At 37.6% G+C, this 21809-nt stretch overlaps 1 protein-coding gene across 5 annotated transcripts in view; it reads right to left on the bottom strand.

Moving 5' to 3' along the window:
• LOC126297520 (dihydrolipoyl dehydrogenase, mitochondrial-like) overlaps positions 1 to 21809 on the bottom strand; it is a 50146-nt gene that overhangs the window by 9384 nt on the left and 18953 nt on the right. For all 5 annotated transcript variants that reach the window (XM_049988412.1, XM_049988409.1, XM_049988410.1 and 2 more), the window contains exons 5-8: positions 21385 to 21485; positions 21128 to 21271; positions 3417 to 3518; positions 3116 to 3340 (exon numbers count right to left, since the gene is read on the bottom strand). In XM_049988412.1, coding sequence (XP_049844369.1) covers positions 3116 to 3340; positions 3417 to 3518; positions 21128 to 21271; positions 21385 to 21485 — 572 coding nt within the window. The remainder of the gene's footprint in view (positions 1 to 3115; positions 3341 to 3416; positions 3519 to 21127; positions 21272 to 21384; positions 21486 to 21809) is intronic.

Here is a 21809-nt window from a genome sequence, read left to right as displayed (position 1 = left end):
ACACACACACTGCCCGCTGTCTACTTAAGCATGAAGCAGTCAGAGAATTAAAAACAAATTAAACACTTAATGCTGTACAGAAATTCATAAATGCAAAATGGACTTGTAAGCACGAGAAACAAAAGGCAGTAATATTGACTTCAATGATTAGCGAACCTGCTAGAGGTGCTCAAAACCAAGCAACAAACCGTATAAAATTCAGTACATTGCTTCAACTTCCCTTGTATGATGTCTCCACACTGTTTTCCAAAGTAGTAAGCTGCCTCAGTTTGTCTGTTTTAGTCAATGAAAATATGAAATCCTCACAGATTCTTATAAAAGTCCCCAAAATTAAAAAATTCTCACATATATTGCCACCATATTAACACACAAGGGTTACAAATCCTTCATTAATTTACATGACAGCATAAAATCCCATATTATTTACATCCAGTGAACAATGTGCGTTGTTCATGAGACAGGGAAACTACTACTGCAACAAATAGTTATTGATATAATTAGATTTTTGCAAAATATTCTTCAAAAGTAATCACCTTCTGTACCACTGCATTTCAGGAATTATTTCTGGTTCTTTGAACACACAATGTCACACGTTATATTATGTGATCTTTAGAAATGCCTAGCAATTTTTCAGCATTGCTTCAGATTCCACAAATTAAATGTCTAAGAGTTTCACTTTCTGTTACTGGAACTATAGTCAAGTAAGACAAGTGTGTGGCAATAAAGTGGACATGATACAGAGATCATGCTTAATTTTGCCAAACATCTTATGATTCGATTCATGGCACAAGGTTACAGACTGACTTGATGAAGCTGTGGTTCATTCATTAAAAACACCAAGCAATACTTCCCATCCCTGCAGAATACGGCATGTTTCACATTGTTCTGACTCATTTTCCTTCAATATTATAATAATGCATCACTGGTGATAGCCGAGTCCAGAAAACCAAACCCTTTCATTAGCAGGAAGATGCAACATCTCAGTGTATCTCACTGGCACAACTAAAGGTATATGGAAGTGTATTCATGTGACGACTGAAGTTGAAAAGTACTACTTCTATGGTACAATAAATGCTTGCAATGGAAACCCTGTCACTACTACACTGAGAAGACAAAAGTCATGGAATAGCAACATGCACATATACAGATGGTGGTAGTATCGTGTACTTAAGGTATAAAAGGGCAGTGCATTGGCAGAGTTGTCATTCGTACTCGGGTGATTCATGAGAAAAGGTTCCTGATGTGATTAAAGCTGCACGACTTAACTAACAAACTCTGAACACGGAATGATAGTTGGAGCTAGACACAGGGAACATTCCATTTTGGAAATTCAAATACTGAGATCCAAAGTGTCAATAGTGTACTGAGAATACCACATTTCAGGCATTACCTCTCACAATGGACAACACAGTGACCAAAGGCCTTCACTTAATGACCGAGAACAGCAGTGCCTGTGTAGAGTTGTCAGTGTTAACACGCAAGCAACGGTACATAAAATAACTGCAGAAATCAATATGGGATGTATGACAAATGTATTCATTAGGACAGAGTGGTAAAATCTGGCATTAAGTGGCTATGGCAGAAGATGACCGATGCCTTTGCTAACAGCACGACATTACGAGCAGCACCTCTCATAGGGTCATTACTATACCGGTTGGACGCTAGAGGATTGGAAAACTATGGTCTAGTCAAATGAGTCTCAATTTCATTTGGTAAGAGCTGATGGTAGGGTTTTTGAGTTTGGTTCAGACTCTACAAAGCCACAGACCCAAGTTGACAAGTCACTATGCAAGCTGGTGGCAGCTCCTTAACAGTGGGGGGCTGTGTTTACATGGAATGTGCTGTCCCCTCTGGTCCAACTGAACTGATCATGGGCTGGAAATGGTTGTGTTTGGCTACTTGCTCCCAAACTATGATGGAGTTTTATGGATCACAATGGGCCATGTCAACAGGCCACAATTGTTTGTGATTGATTGAAGAACATTCAAGACAATTTGAGTGAATGAATTGGCCACCCAGATTACAAGACATGAATCCCATCAAACATTTATAAAATGTAAGAGAGAGGTCAGGTCATGCAGAAAATCATGCACCTGCAACAGTTTAACAATTATGGATGGCTATAAAGACAGCATGGCTCAATATTTCTGCAGGGGACTTTCAACAACCTACTGAGTCCATGCAACAGCAAGTTGCTGCACTACTGCAGGCAAAAGGAGGTACAACATGATATTAGGTGCTATCCCATGACTTTTGTCAACTCAGTGTATTGTCCTCTTCCATGTCCAGTCATTTTTGTAAATGCTGGCCATGTTACACTGATGTCATTGGACAAGCTGCCTCATTGATATGACCTTGATTCTACAAAAATGCAACCCTTCCCAATAAATACATCAGAGAACTCCAATCTCTATGCACATAGGAGAAAAATTAACATACATCTGCATAACTAAATATTTTTACAGCTGCTCATCACAATTTTAAAAAGTCAAACTTTGTGTATGGTTACTTTGAAACCCATGTCCAACCTTTGTGACAGGTATTAGCTTTTACTTGCTGTTATGATGGAAAGAAAATAACAATTGAAAATAATTGTGCAGGTTAACCCTAAACGAGACACAGAAGAGGAGAGGGTAACTGAAAACTGGTGTGACAAGAAACTGCTGGAGGAACACAGAGACACAAATTAACTAATTACATCTAAACCTCACAAATTAAAACAAGTGATTTTTTATCTTCCAATCAGGAGCTATCTTTGTAATTCTCAATAAGAGAGAGATTAGATACATTTTCACCCATTATGCACTTGATAATTTTTTAGAGGGTGGTCTTTTCTCAGCTGGACGGTGCTCCCACAATTTACTCTCTGCAATTCATTCGAATACAGGAAGTAGTCATTCTTAACTTTTTTATATAAAAAACCTCTACTTTCTGCAAAGGGAGAAGCCTTTCTTCTTTTCTTATATGACACTGAATATTCAAAATTAAAAAAGATTGTGGCTGTTATAAATTTCAATATTACATACAAAATACAACTTGTAGCAAGTAATGGGCTTTCTGTGGTGGAACAGCTGTATACAGAAATCAGAACTTTCTCTTTCATTTAAACACTTACCTCCTCCTTTTTAGAAGAGTCTTTGACATTTTCAACACTGACTTTAATTACATTTCCCTGGACAGCAGCACCAGTAACTTTTGTTCCCAGCTTGAATTTTAGACCTTGCTTTGTCAATATCCTCTGGAACATTTTAGAAACTTCTCCATCTATTCCTGCACCGCCAACAGAAGGAAGAAATTCCACAGCAGTTACCTCTGCACCCAACCTTGACCAAACAGATCCCTGAAAATAAATCGGTAATTAATGTAGACTCTGAGGTAGTGTTCAGAACATTTTTCTGAATAGCTTGAATACTTACCAACTCTAAACCAATTACACCAGCACCAATCAAGACTAATCTCTGTGGAACTTCCTTCAGAGACAATGCCCCTGTAGATGAGACAATTCTTTCTTCATCTATCTGAAAATCAAAATAGCTGTTGAACAAAATACAAGAACATCATGATAACATTTTTAAATGTGTATGTGTAACAGAGTATTATGTGATATGAAGAAAGAAGATATAAAAACCTCTACCTACAAAATGAAATTTGAGAGTGCACGAAGTTCTGCTAAAGTGTGAAGCTGACATCTGAGACAAAATGTCATCACAGTTGTACGAATGTCCAATGTAAAAGATCAAAGTATTTGATTTTAACACTTATCACTAGTATGAGCTAACAGAAAAAACAATGTAGATTACAACCTGGACAATGTGAACAGACAAAATAAAAAGGAAAGGCAAGTAAGTGTTGAGTGGAACAGCTTGTAGTGTATTACATAAGGAATATTGGTAGCCTAGTCATGGAAAACTGCATTTGGTTTTTGCAGTAATCAGATGCATAACATGAATCTGCAAAAAAAGTACTTGCAGTACTGCATCTGGTGTTAACTTAAAAGTTACTGTTTGGCATAATGACACTAGCTGCCACCATTTCAGAGCTTTAATATGCAAGAATGTGCACCTTCTCATTTTAAATGTGGACTGTAGGAACAATATTTTCCAATACCATACACCCTGCGGAGCACATATAGTTTAATCATCATCAAAGGCATAAGCTTGCACAAGTAGCAGATTTTCAAATGGTTTAATGCCATGTAGAAATTTGTGCCAGTGTAAGGAGTGTGCAACAAAATTCATCATCAGGTGACAGCCCACATTTAAATGAAGCAGATTTTAACTATTGATTAATCCAGTTTTGGAGACAGCCTATTATAGGCACCTTGATTTCCATACAAAATACAAATAGCTAATATTTTATTTGTGCTATAGATTCATATTCTTTCACATGTATCTTGGGATAAATTAGGCTTGTCTTCCCTTACTTATCCAAGACACTGTTCCTATCCCCAATCACGGAACACACATTCTCGAATCAGGCTATTTCATAGTATAGCACAAATATCATGTTTTAAGAACAAAGTGAGGTATTTCAGTAGGCAGTGGTAACACAATTAATACAAGCTATAACTCAGTAAAGTGAGCTTTCATTTACAAGCTACTTTGAAAAAAAAATTAAAAATTTAATAACAATGGAAAAGTATTGCCAGAACAGATCCACTTTCAGAACAAAATAAAAGTTTTAGCGTAAGTAAACAATATGAAATCCGAAGCTTCGGGGTTACATTTCTTCCTGTTAAGCACCATAGAAAAACTGGATTATACGAGGGGAGGGACTGGTAAACAACTCAGAAATCGGGCCACCGTGACTCATGTAAGAGAACAACAGGAATTTGGGGACAGCGAAGTGACAATTGGATACACTATATTACACACTGACATGGAGGTTACTCACTTCAACAGGACTGATCCAGAACCACAGCAAAACTATGACAAGAGCGGAAATAAAAGGTATAATACACTAAAAGTAGTAACAGGCAAGTAGATGGAAAGCCATGACAGAAAAGTGAAATGAGGAATTCCAGAAATAATAGTGCAATAATCAGCAGTTTTGTGCTTTAGCTACAATTGTTTTTGACTAGCAATCGTGCCTTCTGTTACACTCAAGAATGGTGCAAATCCAAACGTAATTGGTTCAAATGGCTCTGAGCACTATGGGACTTAACTGCTAAGGTCATCAGTCCCCTAGAACTTAGAACTACTTAAACCTAACATGCCCGAGGCAGGATTCGAACCTGCGACCGTAGCAGTCGCGCGGTTCCGGACTGAGCGCCTTAACCGCTAGACCACCGCGGCCGGCTCCAAACATACATAATTCTCCTAGGCACTCCGAGACAGGCAAACATTTGATTCAAGTAGCAAGTCACACACAAGTATGAAATTATGTAGCATGTTGAAAAGCTTTCCTAACTACATACTTTCTCTTTCGCAAAACCTCCATGACAGTTTTGCATTTACAAGTGTAGAACAGATAGTGATAAGATTTAAATTCTAAAACGCAAAGCCACAAATCACAGATTCAAAAATACTTAACCTGCCCATGTGTAAACACAATGAAAACTTATCAAGCATTATACTAGAGGTGTTATTTCATGGCTCATGTGTATACAGCTTTTAACGGTTGCCACGATAAAAGTAGAATGAAGCATTCAGACGAAATCTCAGCATAGTTTTATGCCCATCAATAACCAAAACAGATGATACCAAATGATAGGTACTCTTCATGAAACACAAAATCCTACAGTACTGCACAATACTGGCTATCATTCTTGATATGACTCATGTTTTGTATTATTTATTTCAGATATTGACGAGCACCTTTTCTTTATGCCAATGGCAAATTTTATTTTGCTACTGACATGGTTGTTAAAAGTTGAATGCATATGGACCATGACAGAATGGCCTCACTATAGTGCTTCAGATACTTTTTTCTATCAACTTTAAAATGGTTTACAGCAGACATCAACTGACTGCACATAAATGTCCATTTCCAAATACATACCACCAAGCTGTGAAAAATGCAATCTAAAATGCCAAAACTGAAATTTTAAAGAGTTAATGCTGAGCAATGAACGGAGTGTCAATAATTTCTGAATATCAATTTCAATGCAAATTAGTATTGCGATTAACTTCATAAGAGTCCTTTAAGCATCCAGTAATAATATAAAGGAAAGTTTTAAAGATACTGTAAATTCACAGCAACTTAACTATATCTTTCAGAAGAAAGACAAAATAAACTAAAATCATTGCAGAAGTATCTTCTTGTACTATTTGATGGTGAATTTCAGGAGCTTATTGTTATGACGTCGTTTGTTACAATAAGCAAGCCTCTGGATCCCCATATATTCCCCCCGACAAAGACAGTCCTTCTGGTATACACCAGGACCTTTCTACTTTAATTTCTCAAAAACTTTCCTTTCCTAAAGTCACTCATCATCTTAATTACACTCCTTGACTCAGTACATGAAGTTCTCCTGTATCTGCACCACTATCCTTCCTGTTCATTTTAGGTGTCTCATTAGTCACACTTTAGTTTCTGATTTACTCCAGGCTACCTAAGTACCCTCTACAATTTGAAGGTTTAAACCCTCCCCCCATGTCCTCCTGCCCCCCCCCCCCAATCTGTCTCACATGGGTAAATCCAGTTTTACTAACATGCATATTCCATTCTTCTAAACTGTGTGCACTTCTTCCATAAACACTTTTTCAACCTTTACTCTACCTCATTTATCACTCCTTAAATCACCTATCATCCAGGTTCCATTTTCTCTCTATAAATCTCAATGATGGTCCTTATACCACCATTACTTTTAATGCTTTTAACTGTGCTAATTATTCTTTTTCCAGATACAACACCAGTATATTGGGATTTTACAGTTTTTTACCTTTTATCTGGACTCAAAGCTTCAATCTTTGCTTTTCACCTGACTGCCATTCATTATTTTTATAACAGTCATTCTTCTAATTTCCCTATTTATATCTTATACACACTAGCTTGCTTTTAATCACTGGACAACCACCTGAAAGAGTAATAGATAGGACACACATCACTCTAGCATATTTCACAGTAATGAAAAAGCTACAGTGGTTGAAAAAGATGAATGAAACTGAGTGCAGATGAAAGTGGTATGACTATTGATACTCACCGAATACGTCAATCCAGCTTTTTAAAATTTTTTTTCCACACAAACTTTTCTCATCGTATGTTCTGTAGTGATCAATAAGGCTATGAAACGAAAGGATTAGCATGTTATAAAGATAGTTCTTCAATGGGAAAAAATTGACAAAATTAACTGCTTATGCTTTTCCTGAGTGTTAGATGGAATCAGGTGAAGTTTTTCACTAGCCAAGGCTATACACTTTTGACAGAAATACACCAGTAATGACAGCACACACATTACTTGTCAGGTAATGGCCGTAACAGACTTCACAGGTGATCTGAAGCACATAAACCATGGATCACACAACTGAACAAATGATATTAAAAACAGAGCACCTTGAAGAAAAACATGTTACGTGCTGCTGGAATCTCATTTACGTATATGGGCACAAGGAGATGATGTTATTCTCTCTCTCTCTCTCTCTCTCTCTCTCTCTGTCTGTGTGTGTGTGTGTGTGTGTGTGTGTGTGTTGAAATCTTCTGGATGCAATGTATGATTCTCTACATAAAAATGTAACAAGGGCTGTAAACCTATGCCTTTAAAATGACACTGTTCTCAAGTCATTAAAAAAGGAATGACACAGTGGTCAGATTTTGTAGGCATACTGAATGAAAGTGACCCATAGGTCTTTTTTAAGGCCAATTAGGCATTGTTTGAATGAATTACAATGTTGGATGATAAGGCAGATCAAACAGTATAAAAATGGCTGGGAAACTACTACTCATATTACAGGGGGATTATCAACAACTACAATATATTTGGAAGTCCTCCCATGAATCATGGAATTTGCCAAGGCAAGGTTGCCAAGGTTGCTTGTGTCCCTTAGCAACACAGATAACCACAGCATAGGAGCAACCACAGCAGAGGGATGTCTGGAGACGCCACACTAACCTGTGGTTCCAGAAGACAGGCAGCAGTGTTTCAGTAGTTGTAGGGGCAACAGTGTCAATGATTGACTGAGCTGGCCTTGTAACATTAACCAGCATGGCACTGCTGACTGTCTGAAACCAATGGTAAACTACAACAGCTATTATTACTGAGGGTATACAGCTCTACTGTATGGCTTACTGACAATAGCATCCTCTTTGCTAAAATATTCAGAGCTCTGGGGGCAGGACAGGGGCACTACTCAGAAGGTTGTTGCCAACACGAAAAACAAGATTTGGATTCTATGGGTTGGAGGATGCTATGATATATCTCTTAATCGGATAAGTAGGCATTTGTTGTGGCAGGAAGAACAGGACTTTTGGTCCGGTTAGTGCAGAGTTATCAATGGAAAATCAAGGGGTGATGTAGGAGCATGTATAATAAGGAATAAGAAAATATGAATGTAGATAAGCTAATATGAACAACATAATGATAGTGAACACATTATTGTAGCGAAGACGGATACAAAGACAATACCCTCATAGTACTGCATGTTTGTGTGTCAAAGCCACAGATGAAGAGATTGAAATAATGTATGATGAGGTAAAAGTAATTATTCAGTTAGTCCTGGAAGAGAAAAATTTAGTTGTGAGAGGGGGGACTGCAATTTGATAATTGGAAAAGGAAGATAAAGGAAAATAGACTATGGACTGGTACAGTTCTATACAGAGCATAATTTAATGAACACTAACAGAAGGTTTAAGAATCATGAAAGAAGACTGTATAAGTGAAAAAGACCTGGCCACACTCAAAGGTTTTGGACTGATTATATACAGTTAACATAATTTCTTAACCTGGTTTTAACATTTCCTGGGGCAGATATGGACTCTTTACTATAAAATATTGGCTATAAACCGCAGATTAAAACTAAAGACAAAACGTAAAATAGCTAAGACAAAGTGTAGTAGAAATCTTTGGCTATCACAAGACATATTCAATTTAATTGATGAAAGGAGAAAATATCAAAATGAAGCAGGCGATAGGTAATACAGATGTCAGAAACAAGATTGTCAATGTGCAAAATGGCTAAGCATGAACGGCTGGAGAACACATGCAAAGCCATTGAGGTACATATAACTAGGGGAAAGACAGGTCCCACCTATAGGAAAATTAACGAGATCTTTGGAGGAAAGAAAAGCAGCTGCATGAATATCAAAAGCTCAGATGGAAAACCAGTATGAAGCATAGGAGGGAAACATTCCACGTGGGAAAAATATCTGAAAACAAAGATGATGTGACTTCCCAAACGAAAGCGCTGGCAGGTCTGTGTGTCTATCGACCTAACAGCACTTTCGTTTGGTAAGTCACACACACACACACACACACACACACACACACACACATATATATATATAGGGGGGGGGGGGGGAGGGAGAGAGAGAGAGAGAGAGAGAGAGAGAGAGAGAGAGAGAGAGAGAGAGAGAGAGAGAGAGAGAGAGAGAGAGAGGGGGGGGGGGGGGGGCTATACAAGGTGGTGGTGGTTAGTGTTTAACGTCCCGTCGACAATGAGGTCATTAGAGACTGAGCAGAAGTTCGGGTTAGGGAAGGATTGGGAAGGAAATCGGCCATGCCCTTTCAAAGGAACCATCCCGGCATTTGCCTGAAACGATTTAGGGAAATCACGGAAAACCTAAATCAGGATGGCCGGAAACGGGATTGAACCATCGTCCTCCCGAATGAGAGTCCAGTGTGCTAACCACTGCACCACCTCGCTCGGTGCTATACAAGGAAAATGAATGTGAAGGCAATATTACAGAAAGAGAAGAGTATGTAAGATGAAGATAAGATGGTAAATATGATAACGCAAGAATAATTTGAGAGAGTGCTGAAATACTTTTAAGTTGAAAAAAGGTGGCTGCAGCAGATGACACTCCCTCAGAAATTGGGAGAGCCAGGCAAGACAAAACTATTCCACCTGGTGTGCAAGATGTACAGGACAGGGTAAATAACCTCAGACTTAAAATATGTAATAATTACAATGAAATCAGATGCAGGCAGGTGTGAATATTGTGAAACTAGCAGTTTAATAAGTCATGGCTGCAAAATACTGATGCCTGATACTTTTGCCTATTTACAGAAGAATGGAAAAACTGATAAATGCTGACCCCAGCAAAGATCAGTTTGGATTCCAGTGAAATATAGCAATGTCTGAGGCAATGTTGACTATTAGAAGATAAGTTAAAGAAAGGCAAACTTGTGTTAATAGCATTTGTAGACTTAGAGAAATCTTCTGACAAAGTTGCCTCGACCTGAAGGTAGCAGGGAGTAAAATACAGGGTGTGAAAGCATACACAGAGAATCTTCTCACTATGTCATTCATTACCCCATTTTTTCACACAGTACATCCATTTTTTGGAAGTCCAACTGAATTACACACATGTTAAACTGACTCATTTGTGTGTTATTCCTACCCACGTAGTGCAGTCAAATATAGTGATACCAGCACTATTTGGCTGCTGCCTGTTTTGCCGCCAAGAGTTGCGAGAGTGATTAGTCTGGTACCGAGCGCCACGGGTTTCGAATCTGCACCAGACAGCATGAACCTCTATTACCATTAGAGGTCTCTCCAGCCGTCGTGCCGTAAGCTGTGTTTGCATGCACGCTCCTGGCCTGCGTATAACGTGAGGGCGCCATGCTGGAGCACGTGGTCCCAGTGGCTAATAGCAACGTGTTCTATCAGGTATTTCAAGGCCTGCCTCTTGCTCAGCAGGCAGTCTGATATTCGCGTTAGTCTATCGACATCTCGCCTACAAACAGCGTGTTTACTTAGTTTCCGTGTCTGAGTGGATATTGTGGATTCACGAGGTTTCGCTTGTGACCCTGTTTCTATTAGCGTGTTGTTGTCCGTTAGGTCTTGCTTGATCGTCCGTCGTCATTCTTGTCCATCGTCGTTCCTGTCTGTCCTTCTCCATTCGTTTTGTTTGTTCATGGGCCGCTCCTGTTTGGTTCCACCGCACTTTCGTTCTCGGCAACGCCAGTTGCGATTACAACAGTTAGAGTAGGATACTCAGGGAGACAGTGCTATTCAGTGCTGGTAACTTTGCAAGCATACAGAGCATCTGGTATGGCAAAAACAATAAGTGGGAGTAGTTTACATAGATCTGCAGTAGCTCCAACAACATCTAGTGGCCAAACAAACTGAACAGCATGTCATTCAGTCACTGGTCTCCTTTGTTCAAGTTTAGCATTTGACTCAGTCTTTTTTTTTTTTTTTGCACTGAACTATGCAGCAGTACACAATGGATAGAGAGATAGTGAGACAGTTAATAAACAAAGAAAAGTGAAACACTACTCAGGAGGTGGACAAAAATCCACACATTATGCGAGCTGATATTGTACAAAAACTGAACATTCCTCCATCACCAATAAATACAACAGATAGCAAGTAACAAAAATAATTTAAGCACCATGTTTGAAATGAGGAAACTGCAATCAGAAATGAGTAAGTGATAGTTTCCAGAACTGGAAAACTTGCAACTGAAATAGACAAAACAATCTTGTGCTTCAAATATTCCACCTGATGGTACAGTGGTTTGTACTAAAGCAATATATTTAGCACGAAATTTTGGACTCTCAGATTTCAAGGAATCCAACGGTTGGATTAAAAGGTTCATAAGAAAGACAATCTAGCTTATAAATATGTTCAGGGTGTGCCAGAAAAGGTGAACACTGACAATGATCAGTCATGGAAAAATACTCTTCCTTCAATCATAGGAAAGTACAGTCACAATGATATTTTTAATGCAGATGAAATGGGCTTATTTTTTCACGTTCTCCCTGATAAACCTCAGGAGTTCAGAAGAGAGATGGCACAGCAGAAAATTTCATAAAAGGAGGCTTAACTGTTTCATTATATTGTAAGGCAAAAAAATAAATAAAATGGAACAGAAAAGTTGGTGCTGCTAACAACTGCAAAGGTGAAGAGGCCACAATATTTTAAAAAATATGCAGATGTTTCAATGTCAATATATGTCTAATGTGAAAACACATTGGTAACAACAAATACCGTATTTACTTGAATCTAACCCGCACTTTTTTTCCGGTTTTTGTAATCCAAAAAACCACCTGCAGCTTAGAATCGAGTGCAAAGCAAACGGAAGTTCTGAAAAATGTTGGTAGGTGCCGCCACAACTAACTTCTGTTGTCGAATATATGTAGTGCTACACAGGCATGCTTTGTAGGCACAAAGATAAATACTGGCGCCAAAACCTGTGTCAGAAAAAAAAAAGGGGGGGGTGGAAGACGAGCCTTTTTTTCTCCACCCCAAGTTTCGACTACTGCATTTTCATACATTATCCAACGAAGTAACTACAAATTCCGTATTGTTCATCTTCGAATGTAGCAGAATTTCAAGGAACCTGATGAAATGTGAATCACATGCAGTATTCTCGTCACCATAAGAATAATACGAATATAAATATTTTGTCATGTATTCTTTCGTGTTTGCTGCTATCTCATTTAAATCCTGCCTGCCTAATAAACTTAGAAACTAGAATGAGGCAACAGCAAACAAGGAAGAATATACGTATCGTGTCATGTTTATATTCGTATTATTGTTATGCCTAATAGTGATACAGTCAGAAACGAAGCACGGCAACTGACTAGATTTTTAAATCTAAGATGACCAATTTCTGTGCAGAATTTGATGTACTAAGAAAGCGGCTGAACAGATTTTCAAACGGAGAAAAATTTTCGCTTAACTCTCATTCAGACCATGTGATATCATATGCAGTCCATTATTTGGTTCTTGATGATCATTATCAAAGAAAGCAGCAGTGTAAGTAACAACAAATAGCGGTCTCTTGTCATTGTTTCGCTAATGAGAAGATTCCTCTCTCTTTTTTTAAGCGGCGGTAGCACGCACAGCGGCAACAGGCTGTAAACATGCACTATCAGAATGCGACAAACAGTGCATGACACAGTACAGTAATGCATTTTCAGCTTAGAGTGACGTAAACACCTATAACAAAGAAGACGGCACTTATCAGATCAAAGCAAAATAAGCAATTGATTCAAACCAGACAAACCACGTGAAAAAAGAAGGGTACCCGTATAAATACGGACGGAGGACCTGACGCATAGCAATGGCTGCCTGGTAAAGCTTAACTGCTAAGCTTACGACTCGAACCAAACTACTGTAACTGTACCGTCATTCATTCGACCTAAATTGTGTCTCGTATTACTATGGACCAACTTTGTTTCGATTTGGAGGTGCAGCCTAAAACTTTTCTCCCCCCATGAATTTCGAGTCTCAAATTTCAGGTTCGGCTTAGATTCGAGTAAATACAGTATACTCAAAACAATTCCTGTGTGCCTGGGATGCAAGGTTGAGCATTATAAATATGAAAATAATCCAGTGTGCAGCACATACCCAAAATACATTATATCTAGTAACATAAACATAGTATTTTTCCTCCCAGTTGGACAAGCCACTTTCAGCCACTTGACCAAAGCATTATAAAATGCCAGAAACAAAAATACAGGAAGACTCCTGTACAGAAGAGGTTGGCTTATTTTCATTCTACAATCAGGAAGGTTATGATCTTGGAAGGTATGCATTTTGTAAGTAGTATCTGGGATCCCTTGCGCGAATGCTCAATCTCACACTGCTCCAAGAAGGCTAGCTTTCATCAGATACTTGCAGAAGACACCAAGCCAGAAAATAAAGTAACTGCAGCTGAACAACAGCAGCAAATAATACAGCAAGGAGAAAATATTGACCACCACAATAACAATATTTGAACAACCAGCAATAAAGCCAAAGAAAAGTTTGGGAGACAAGATTAGGGAGAAGACAAAAAACTCTAAGGTTTGTCAATGACATAATTCTGTTACGAGATAGAAATGGACTTGGAACATCAATTGAATGAAATGGACAGTATCTTGAAAGGAGAATATAACAACACAAGCAAAACAGGGGTAATAGAATGCAGTCAAATCAGGTATTGCTGAAGAAACTAGATGAAGTGGGACACTAAAAACAGCAGATGAATTTTGATATTTGGACATTAAATATAAATGATGACGGCGAAAGTAGAAACGATGCAAAATCCAGATTGGTACACCAAGGAAAGCATTTCAGAGAGAGAGAGAGAGAGAGAGAGAGAGAGAGAGAGAGAGAGAGAGAGAGAGAGAGAGAGAGAGAGAGGGAGAGGGAGAGGGAGAGGGAGAGGGGGGGGGGGGGGAATTTGTTACTCTGTTTGGTAGTCTTTTCTGGAGTGTGACCTCATACGAAGTGGAAACCTGGATAAAAAGGAGTTCTGACAAGAAGAGGCTCAGAAATATGGTGCTACAGAAGAATGCTGCTGATTAGGCATGTAGAATGCATAACTAATGAGGAACTACTGAACAGAATTGGGCATTCTACTTAATTTGTGGCACAACTTGACAAAGATGGAATTGGTTGATACAATATTCTGAGATAACAATGAATCATCAATTAAGTATTGGGAGGAAGTGTCAGGGGTAAAAATTGTAGAGTGCCACCAAGAGACAAATACAGTAAGCAGGTTTGAATGGAGGTAGGTTGCAATAGTTATGCTAAGATGAAGAGGCTTGCAAAAACTACACTAGTGCTGAAAGCTGCATCAAACCAGGCTTTGGACTGAAGACCACTGTCACCGCAGCAACAGCAACAACAACAACAACAACAACAACAACAACAACAAGGAAGTTTTCCTAGAGGCTGTGAAAATCTTAAAGAATGAATATGCTTCCATGAGCTATGCTGCATTCAGTGTGGCCTAGCAGTGTTGCTGGCTGTGGGTCACCAGTTCAAACCCAACCACATGCAATTATTTGTTATTTTGTATCTCTCACTTCTAGTAAATTCTAAAAAATTCTGATGTCTGTATACTCTAGAATATTCATCCATAAGGCACAAAAGAAGATAAAATAATAATAAAATCACAACATATGGTGCTGACTGTTGTCAGAAAGTGCTTCACAATTGCATATAGTGAACCGACACTTCACTTGGTTATAATATTTTGTCTAGCTACAAAAACATTGTGGCCATTAATCCCTGTATCCACCATGATACTTCCTTTATGGTCAGGATTATTTGTTGCTAGGAGGTGAAGTTGTTTTCAGAACCATTTACACTTTAAGTGGGCTCCAGAACTAGTTGTTACAAATAATTTTTTGAGAAGCCACTCAGTAAGATTTTGAACAATGTTTTATGGCTATTGTCAGCTTTAATCATCTATTTTTGCCACCATATGAAGGACAGACTGAATCCACCACCAACTATAATTTTATGAGTGGCGTACCTATTTGAAATGAGACAAGTTTTCTTTCAGCTGTTCAGCAACTGTATTATCTGGACAGGGGTCAGTAAAAGAAACCAATTATGAATTTATTCTACTTGTCAAGTATAATCTCTTACAAGAACTATCTACTTCTATTTCACTACAAGGTAAACACTCCACTATCAGTGGTATTTAATCTATCTTCTCTGAACATGGTTAGATCCTTTGTAAAAATTTCAGCTTAACTTATTTCTGGCTTTAGTCAGCTTTCTGTACTTTTAACGATTTGAGGTTCAATGCTTTCTTTTAGTGCTTGGGGAGCTCTGGTATTTTTCCAACACAGCTATGACAATCTACAACTACAATATTGACTGTTCTTATGTCTACCCTATTCCTGTGTTTGTCCCGCACCATTTGAAACTGAAACCTTTTCGGCACTTTCCCAAGATCCTTGAAACTATAAAAACTGCCCAGTAGCTACCAAACAGCCCCACTACCCATGTGGCCACTTCCTGCATGAAGTGGACTCCAGCAGAACCTGGAACTCGCCACTATCATGCAAATTATCTGGTATTTATCATTTTTGGAAGGTTCTTGGAATTTCTGATGTTTGTATACTGTGGAATATTTGTTGTTTGCATTCTATTCTGTTTTGCATTCTCATCCGTACATTACTGCTCTTAATAAACGTGCAAAGTGTCTTACTTCAGTTCTGATCCTGATTTCAGATTCGGATTTGATTGTGTCCAATATCAGCTCCACATAAATATATCTCAGGCATAAATACTTTGTTCTTTTTGCTGTGGTGCTGGAGCATTGTAGCCAATACAAACTGCACTGATCAGAAACTTCACTTCTCTTTTCATGTTCAACACTAAGTTACATAAAATTAACATTTAGTCTCAGTTAAAGGGGTCTGGTCGGTTCTGGCTGTCACTTAACTGAGTCAGTAAATATGGTTTTCTAATGTTAGTCATATTAACAAATTTCTGAATTATAGAAGTCAATGTCATGGTCACATGCTATTTTATTGAAATCAATAACCTGTTTTGACTTTGCAGTCATTATCATATCTAATAATGAGAAAATATGAAAAAACATGGATTAATATAGTAAAAAAATAAATAAGTTACCTAAAAATCAAAGCAGCGAGATGTGGACACACAATCAATACCTAAGAGGACAAAAGCAGGGAGGTGCATATATACAGACTAAATAAAATTTATAATGATTGTAACTAGTAAAATATTAGTTACAGATAGTTGAAAGTATATGTATATATAAATATAGTGTACATTAGTATATGTAGAACTTAATATCTATTATAAATTTCTAAAATGTGGCTTAATCTGTACATTTAAACAAAGATATTAAATTTAATATATGAACAGCTGTTGATCAGCTCATTTAATTTCAAGCGTGACAAGAGAATTTAATATGTTACGTAAGGTACGCTAAAACCATAAAAACAATTAAAAATTGACTAAGACTGTATAGACACAGTTGGATCATCAATGCATTACATGAAATATGGTACACTGCATAACAGCTGCCACATTACCTTGTATGTGCTACCATGTGTTGTAGAACACTACATTAAAAGTAAGCGAGATTTAAAATAAGACTGAAAGGTAACTTGAACAAACATGTAAAAAGTAAACAGTGTATAAGGATGGAATTAAAAATCAGCTACTCTGAATGTAGGAGTAGGTGGTGAAGTACATGTGACGCCAACAGTCAGATGAGCTTAGGCTGACCATCAAAGACTAATTCACGATCAGGCGATGGCACTGGCAGTCCATTGGCTTGTGTTGACACTGGTGGGGCATGAGGTGGCCATTGGAGTAAAGCATTGTTCGTATAACAAATGTGGACACAATTACAACTAGTTACTGTGCACCTAGATAGCATCCAGAAGTGCTCTTTCACAGTAAATCTCTAGATGTCAAAATAGGTGCTGTGGTGGAGCTCTCATTGTTTATTTACAGTTCATGTGGTTGGTTTTTGGCTGGCACATAAATCAACTTCATCCACAAAACTGGGGAGAGCAACTTTTTGTTCTCGATGCAGACCTTTTAAATCAGACTGGATGCCATTCATAATGTGGCCATTATCATTTAAGTGTTTGCCATATGCTGTTTTGTAATTGTGTTTATAAATGTGTTCTTAATCAATTTTAGTAACTTAGCATGTGACAAACATTGAACTTTGAAATCTAATCTAATACAACCTTCACTTGCACCCAGAGCAAGGCCGAATTATCTCATTTTGCAAACGTGTGCAGAGTCAGCCTTTAGAAGATTTATACAGTTCCTTTAAGATTAAAAGTTAAGTCATAAAAATAATTTTGAAAAACTGTTTCTTACTTCAAGATATACTTGTGTATCAATTAAAAATGACTCATTTGTCACACGTATAGCTAAGCAGAAATAAGGAAACTGCAATCAAACAAGGTTATGAAAAGAAAGTGACTAAGCTGTGTCTCACTGCACATTCTTAATGCACAAAACCCAGGAAACTGTAATGCAGTTTGCTTCAATTATCGTCAAAGAAAGAAACAACAGAATGATGACAAAACAAGATACAACTACACACACATTAAAAAAAAAAAATCAAGTTACGCAGAGGAGCCAAACGTGAAAGGTGCTCTTTATAGTTACACACAACATCCACGAAAGAGTGTTCAACTTATCAAACAATGACACAATCGTTAATTAATATGAAAAGATTTAAAACATGCCACACTGCTACTCCATACAGTAGTATTAGGAAAATCACTGCTGAAATTAACAGTTACCCCAGTGGTCAAGCTAGATGCTGATGCAAGAAACAATGTAGCTATAAACCTATAAAATGCACTCACAAACCAAAAACCAATTTAATTAATACATCCAGAGGCAAAACCTTTAAAAACAAATTATTAGAACAAAACGACATTGTCACTAAAGCTGACAGAAAAAGTGATTGTGACTGCAAATGACATTTCCAAACTAAAACAGTTTTTGGTTGGTAAGCACTGACAGAAGGGTTTGAGTGTGGCTCAGATCTGAGAAAGCCTTGGACCCAAGTCATCATCAACAAGGCGCTGCGCAAGCTGGTGGTGGCTCCATAATGGTGTGGGCTGTGTTTGCATGGAGTGGACTGTGTCCTCCTGTCCAACTGAACTGATCACCAACTGGAAATGGTTGTTATCAGCTACTTGTTCTAAAACAATGATACAGTTAGCCCAAGTTCATCCATGTGCTGATGTTAAATTGACAGCTTCACATACTCTTACAGTTAGAGTTAATGACTTAATTTACTTTCTCATGTTTATATTGAAGTCACCTTGCATTCATATCTCAATTTCAAGCAAATTTTAAGTCATCTTTACTTTCGATGTAATGTCATACTACATGGTACTACATATAAACCTGTGTGGCAGCTGTAATGCTATGTACCGCCTTGTGATCCAACTGTATAGATGCAGCCTTCAAGCACTTTCTTTTGTTATTTTAACTTTTATCTTATTCATTACATTATATTCTTTTATCTTATGTGGAAATATAACTGAAAATAAAAAGTCATTTTTTTTATGAAAAGGCCCTTACTTAAAAAATTTCTCTCTTATCTACTTTTAAATACACGGATTATCTCTCAATTTAGAAATATACAGAACATATTCAGTTTGATGTATTCTAATATAAACAATTCTTTTTGTATGTTGTTATACACACATACAGTACTTTTAACTGTCTGCGACCATTTTACTAGTGCTGATCATTGTAAACTTTATTTAGTCTATAAATATGCACTCCCTGCTCTTGTTTTTTATGTACTGACTACATGCTGGCTTCTTGCTTCTGTAATTTTAGGTAACTTTTTCATTTTATCACACGTTTAATATCCTTTTTCTTGTTTTACAAATCTACTGTTATACTGAAAAGAAAGATTCCAAGACTTACCAAGCGGGAAAGCGCCGGCAGACAGGCACAATGAACAAAACACACAAACACACACACAGAATTACTAGCTTTCGCAACAGATGGTTGCTTCTTCAGGAAGGAGAGGGAAAGACGAAAGGATGTGGGTTTTAAGGGAGAGGGTAAGGAGTCATTCCAATCCCGGGAGCGGAAAGACTTCCCTTAGGGGGAAAAAAAGGACAGGTGTACACTCGCGCACACACACACATGCACACATATCCATCCGCACATACACAGACACAAGCAGACATATTTAGGCAAAGAGTAAGGGCAGAGATGTCAGTTGAGGCGGAAGTACAGAGGCAAAGAAGTTGTTGAAAGACAGGTGAGGTATGAGTGGCGGCAACTTGAAATTAGCGGAGGTTGAGGCCTGGCGGATATCGAGAAGAGAGGATATACTGAAGGGCGAGTTCCCATCTCCGGAGTTCGGATAGGTTGGTGTTGGAGGGAAGTATCCAGATAACTTGGACGGTGTAACACTGTGCCAAGATGTGCTGGCCGTGCACCAAGGCATGTTTAGCCACAGGGTGATCCTCATTACCAACAAACACTGTCTGCCTGTGTCCATTCATGCGAATGGACTGATATACTGATGTGTTTTTGTTTCTGTTTCTGTTTTCTCATTTTTAGAGCCGATGATGGCTGCAAAGCCAAAACCTGTTATAAATTTTAATGAAGTAGCAAGTGAGTAAGGCACTGACTTTTTATAATTTAATCTGACACGCATGTCATCAGCCTTCTCAGCTAGTCCAAACAGCCTCATTTAGCCAGCAAACTTTTCATTCCACCTTGCTGTCAGCACACCAAGGAGGAACTAAACACATTACAGTGCATAATGTGACAACATAGGATTACATGTTACCTAGCAGGAGATTTGGATTTCAGAGATATGTTTTTTCAAACAAATCACAAAAATAGTGACTTCTCAGCTACAAAACTAGAAAATTACCTCTGTTACTAATCACTCTGTGATTCATTGCCAAATAAGACAATGTCTGACAGGTAGCAAAGCAAATTTTCAATCTAATCCGATATCAGTTTTTCTGGACAACTTCTCCTATTCCATAACAAACATTTAAATAAATACTGTTGGGCATGTAGTACAGTAGAAATAACATTTTGGCAAAATGTAAGCTTCCTTTAAATTTAACTGAAGAGTCCACATATAATTGATCTTTGATGCTGTTTAGTCATTATTTTCACTGAAAAGCATGGTGGTGTTTGAAGGTACAACAGAGCACTCAGCTTCTTGGTAAATTTATAATGCTGTTATTATAGCATGTGTATCTGATGTCTCTTTCTATGCTGTAGGGCACACACATTGCAATATGTCTTTTATAATGTATTGGAATTTAAGAAGTTTTGTTTCTTCACATAGATATCCCAAAACTGAATATTTTCTACATGCAAGTTTTTACTTCACATCTTAAGTTTTGTCTGGAACCTCTCAACCAATGTCACCCCACAGCCTGAATGAGACATATTCCTTCCCTATAGCTAATTATACTGACACACATGGAACAGTTTGTTGCCCATCATACAGTTAAGAGTTGTTCAGATAATGGTACATTCCAGATGAAACACCAGGACCCTGGTATTTTTCCTCTATGAAATGTCAGGTTTACAATTACAGCAGAACAGCTTTTAGTTCGTAGTGATGTAGTGGTGCACTGCCTTTAGTAGAGCAGCAGCAGCAGCAGCAGCAGCATATAATCATCATCAACAACAACAACCCACAAAACTTTATGATATTGTTGCCTAAATGACAGCTGCATGCTTTACAGTATGTATCAATTACCATTAATTATATTGTTCTCAAAAATACTTACATTTATTCCTGGAAATGGAGTCACTTCTGATCCTGTTGCAATAATTATATTTTTGGCTTTCACAATTTCTGTAGAGTTGTCCGCTTTTATCACAGTAACTTCATTTTGTCCAGTTATTTTCCCATGCCCACTCAGTAACTGAACCTGGAAAGCCAAGCTTTCACAAGTCAGTTAAGACACTGGGTACATTAAAATTTTAAGAGAAAACATTTCTGCAAATTTTGAATTATTTTATGCTATAAATATGACCTACATACCTTGTTTTGCTTGAATAAGTGAGCAATACCTCCTGTTAGAGCTTTCACAGCAGTACTCTTAGCTTCCATCATTTTTGGTAAATTCAGTTTCAAGTTAGATACTGGAAGTAAAAGATGTAAAACATAAGAAAAGCATGAAATATAATGTAGCCTAACTGATAATCTGCAGTAACTTGTACAATAATCCAATACACTTTACTATATAAAAGAATATTGTAGTGATAAAAAGTTATTACTTGTACTCTCACGATATTTTTTTTGCAGATTCTTTTCATTAAAAAAAATTTAACAATATTGGTTTCATAAAATTATGATAAATGAGGAGAATATTAAAAAAAATAAACACCTCTAAAAGACAGGAGGAGAAAATTTTTTCATAGGAAAACTGACCAAAAACCAGTAAAACTGAATAATTTAATTCAGTG

The sequence above is a fragment of the Schistocerca gregaria genome, chromosome X (genome assembly GCF_023897955.1).
Source record: "Schistocerca gregaria isolate iqSchGreg1 chromosome X, iqSchGreg1.2, whole genome shotgun sequence".
Classification (NCBI taxonomy): domain Eukaryota; kingdom Metazoa; phylum Arthropoda; class Insecta; order Orthoptera; family Acrididae; genus Schistocerca; species Schistocerca gregaria.
This window is presented reverse-complemented; position numbering and strand designations above follow the sequence as displayed.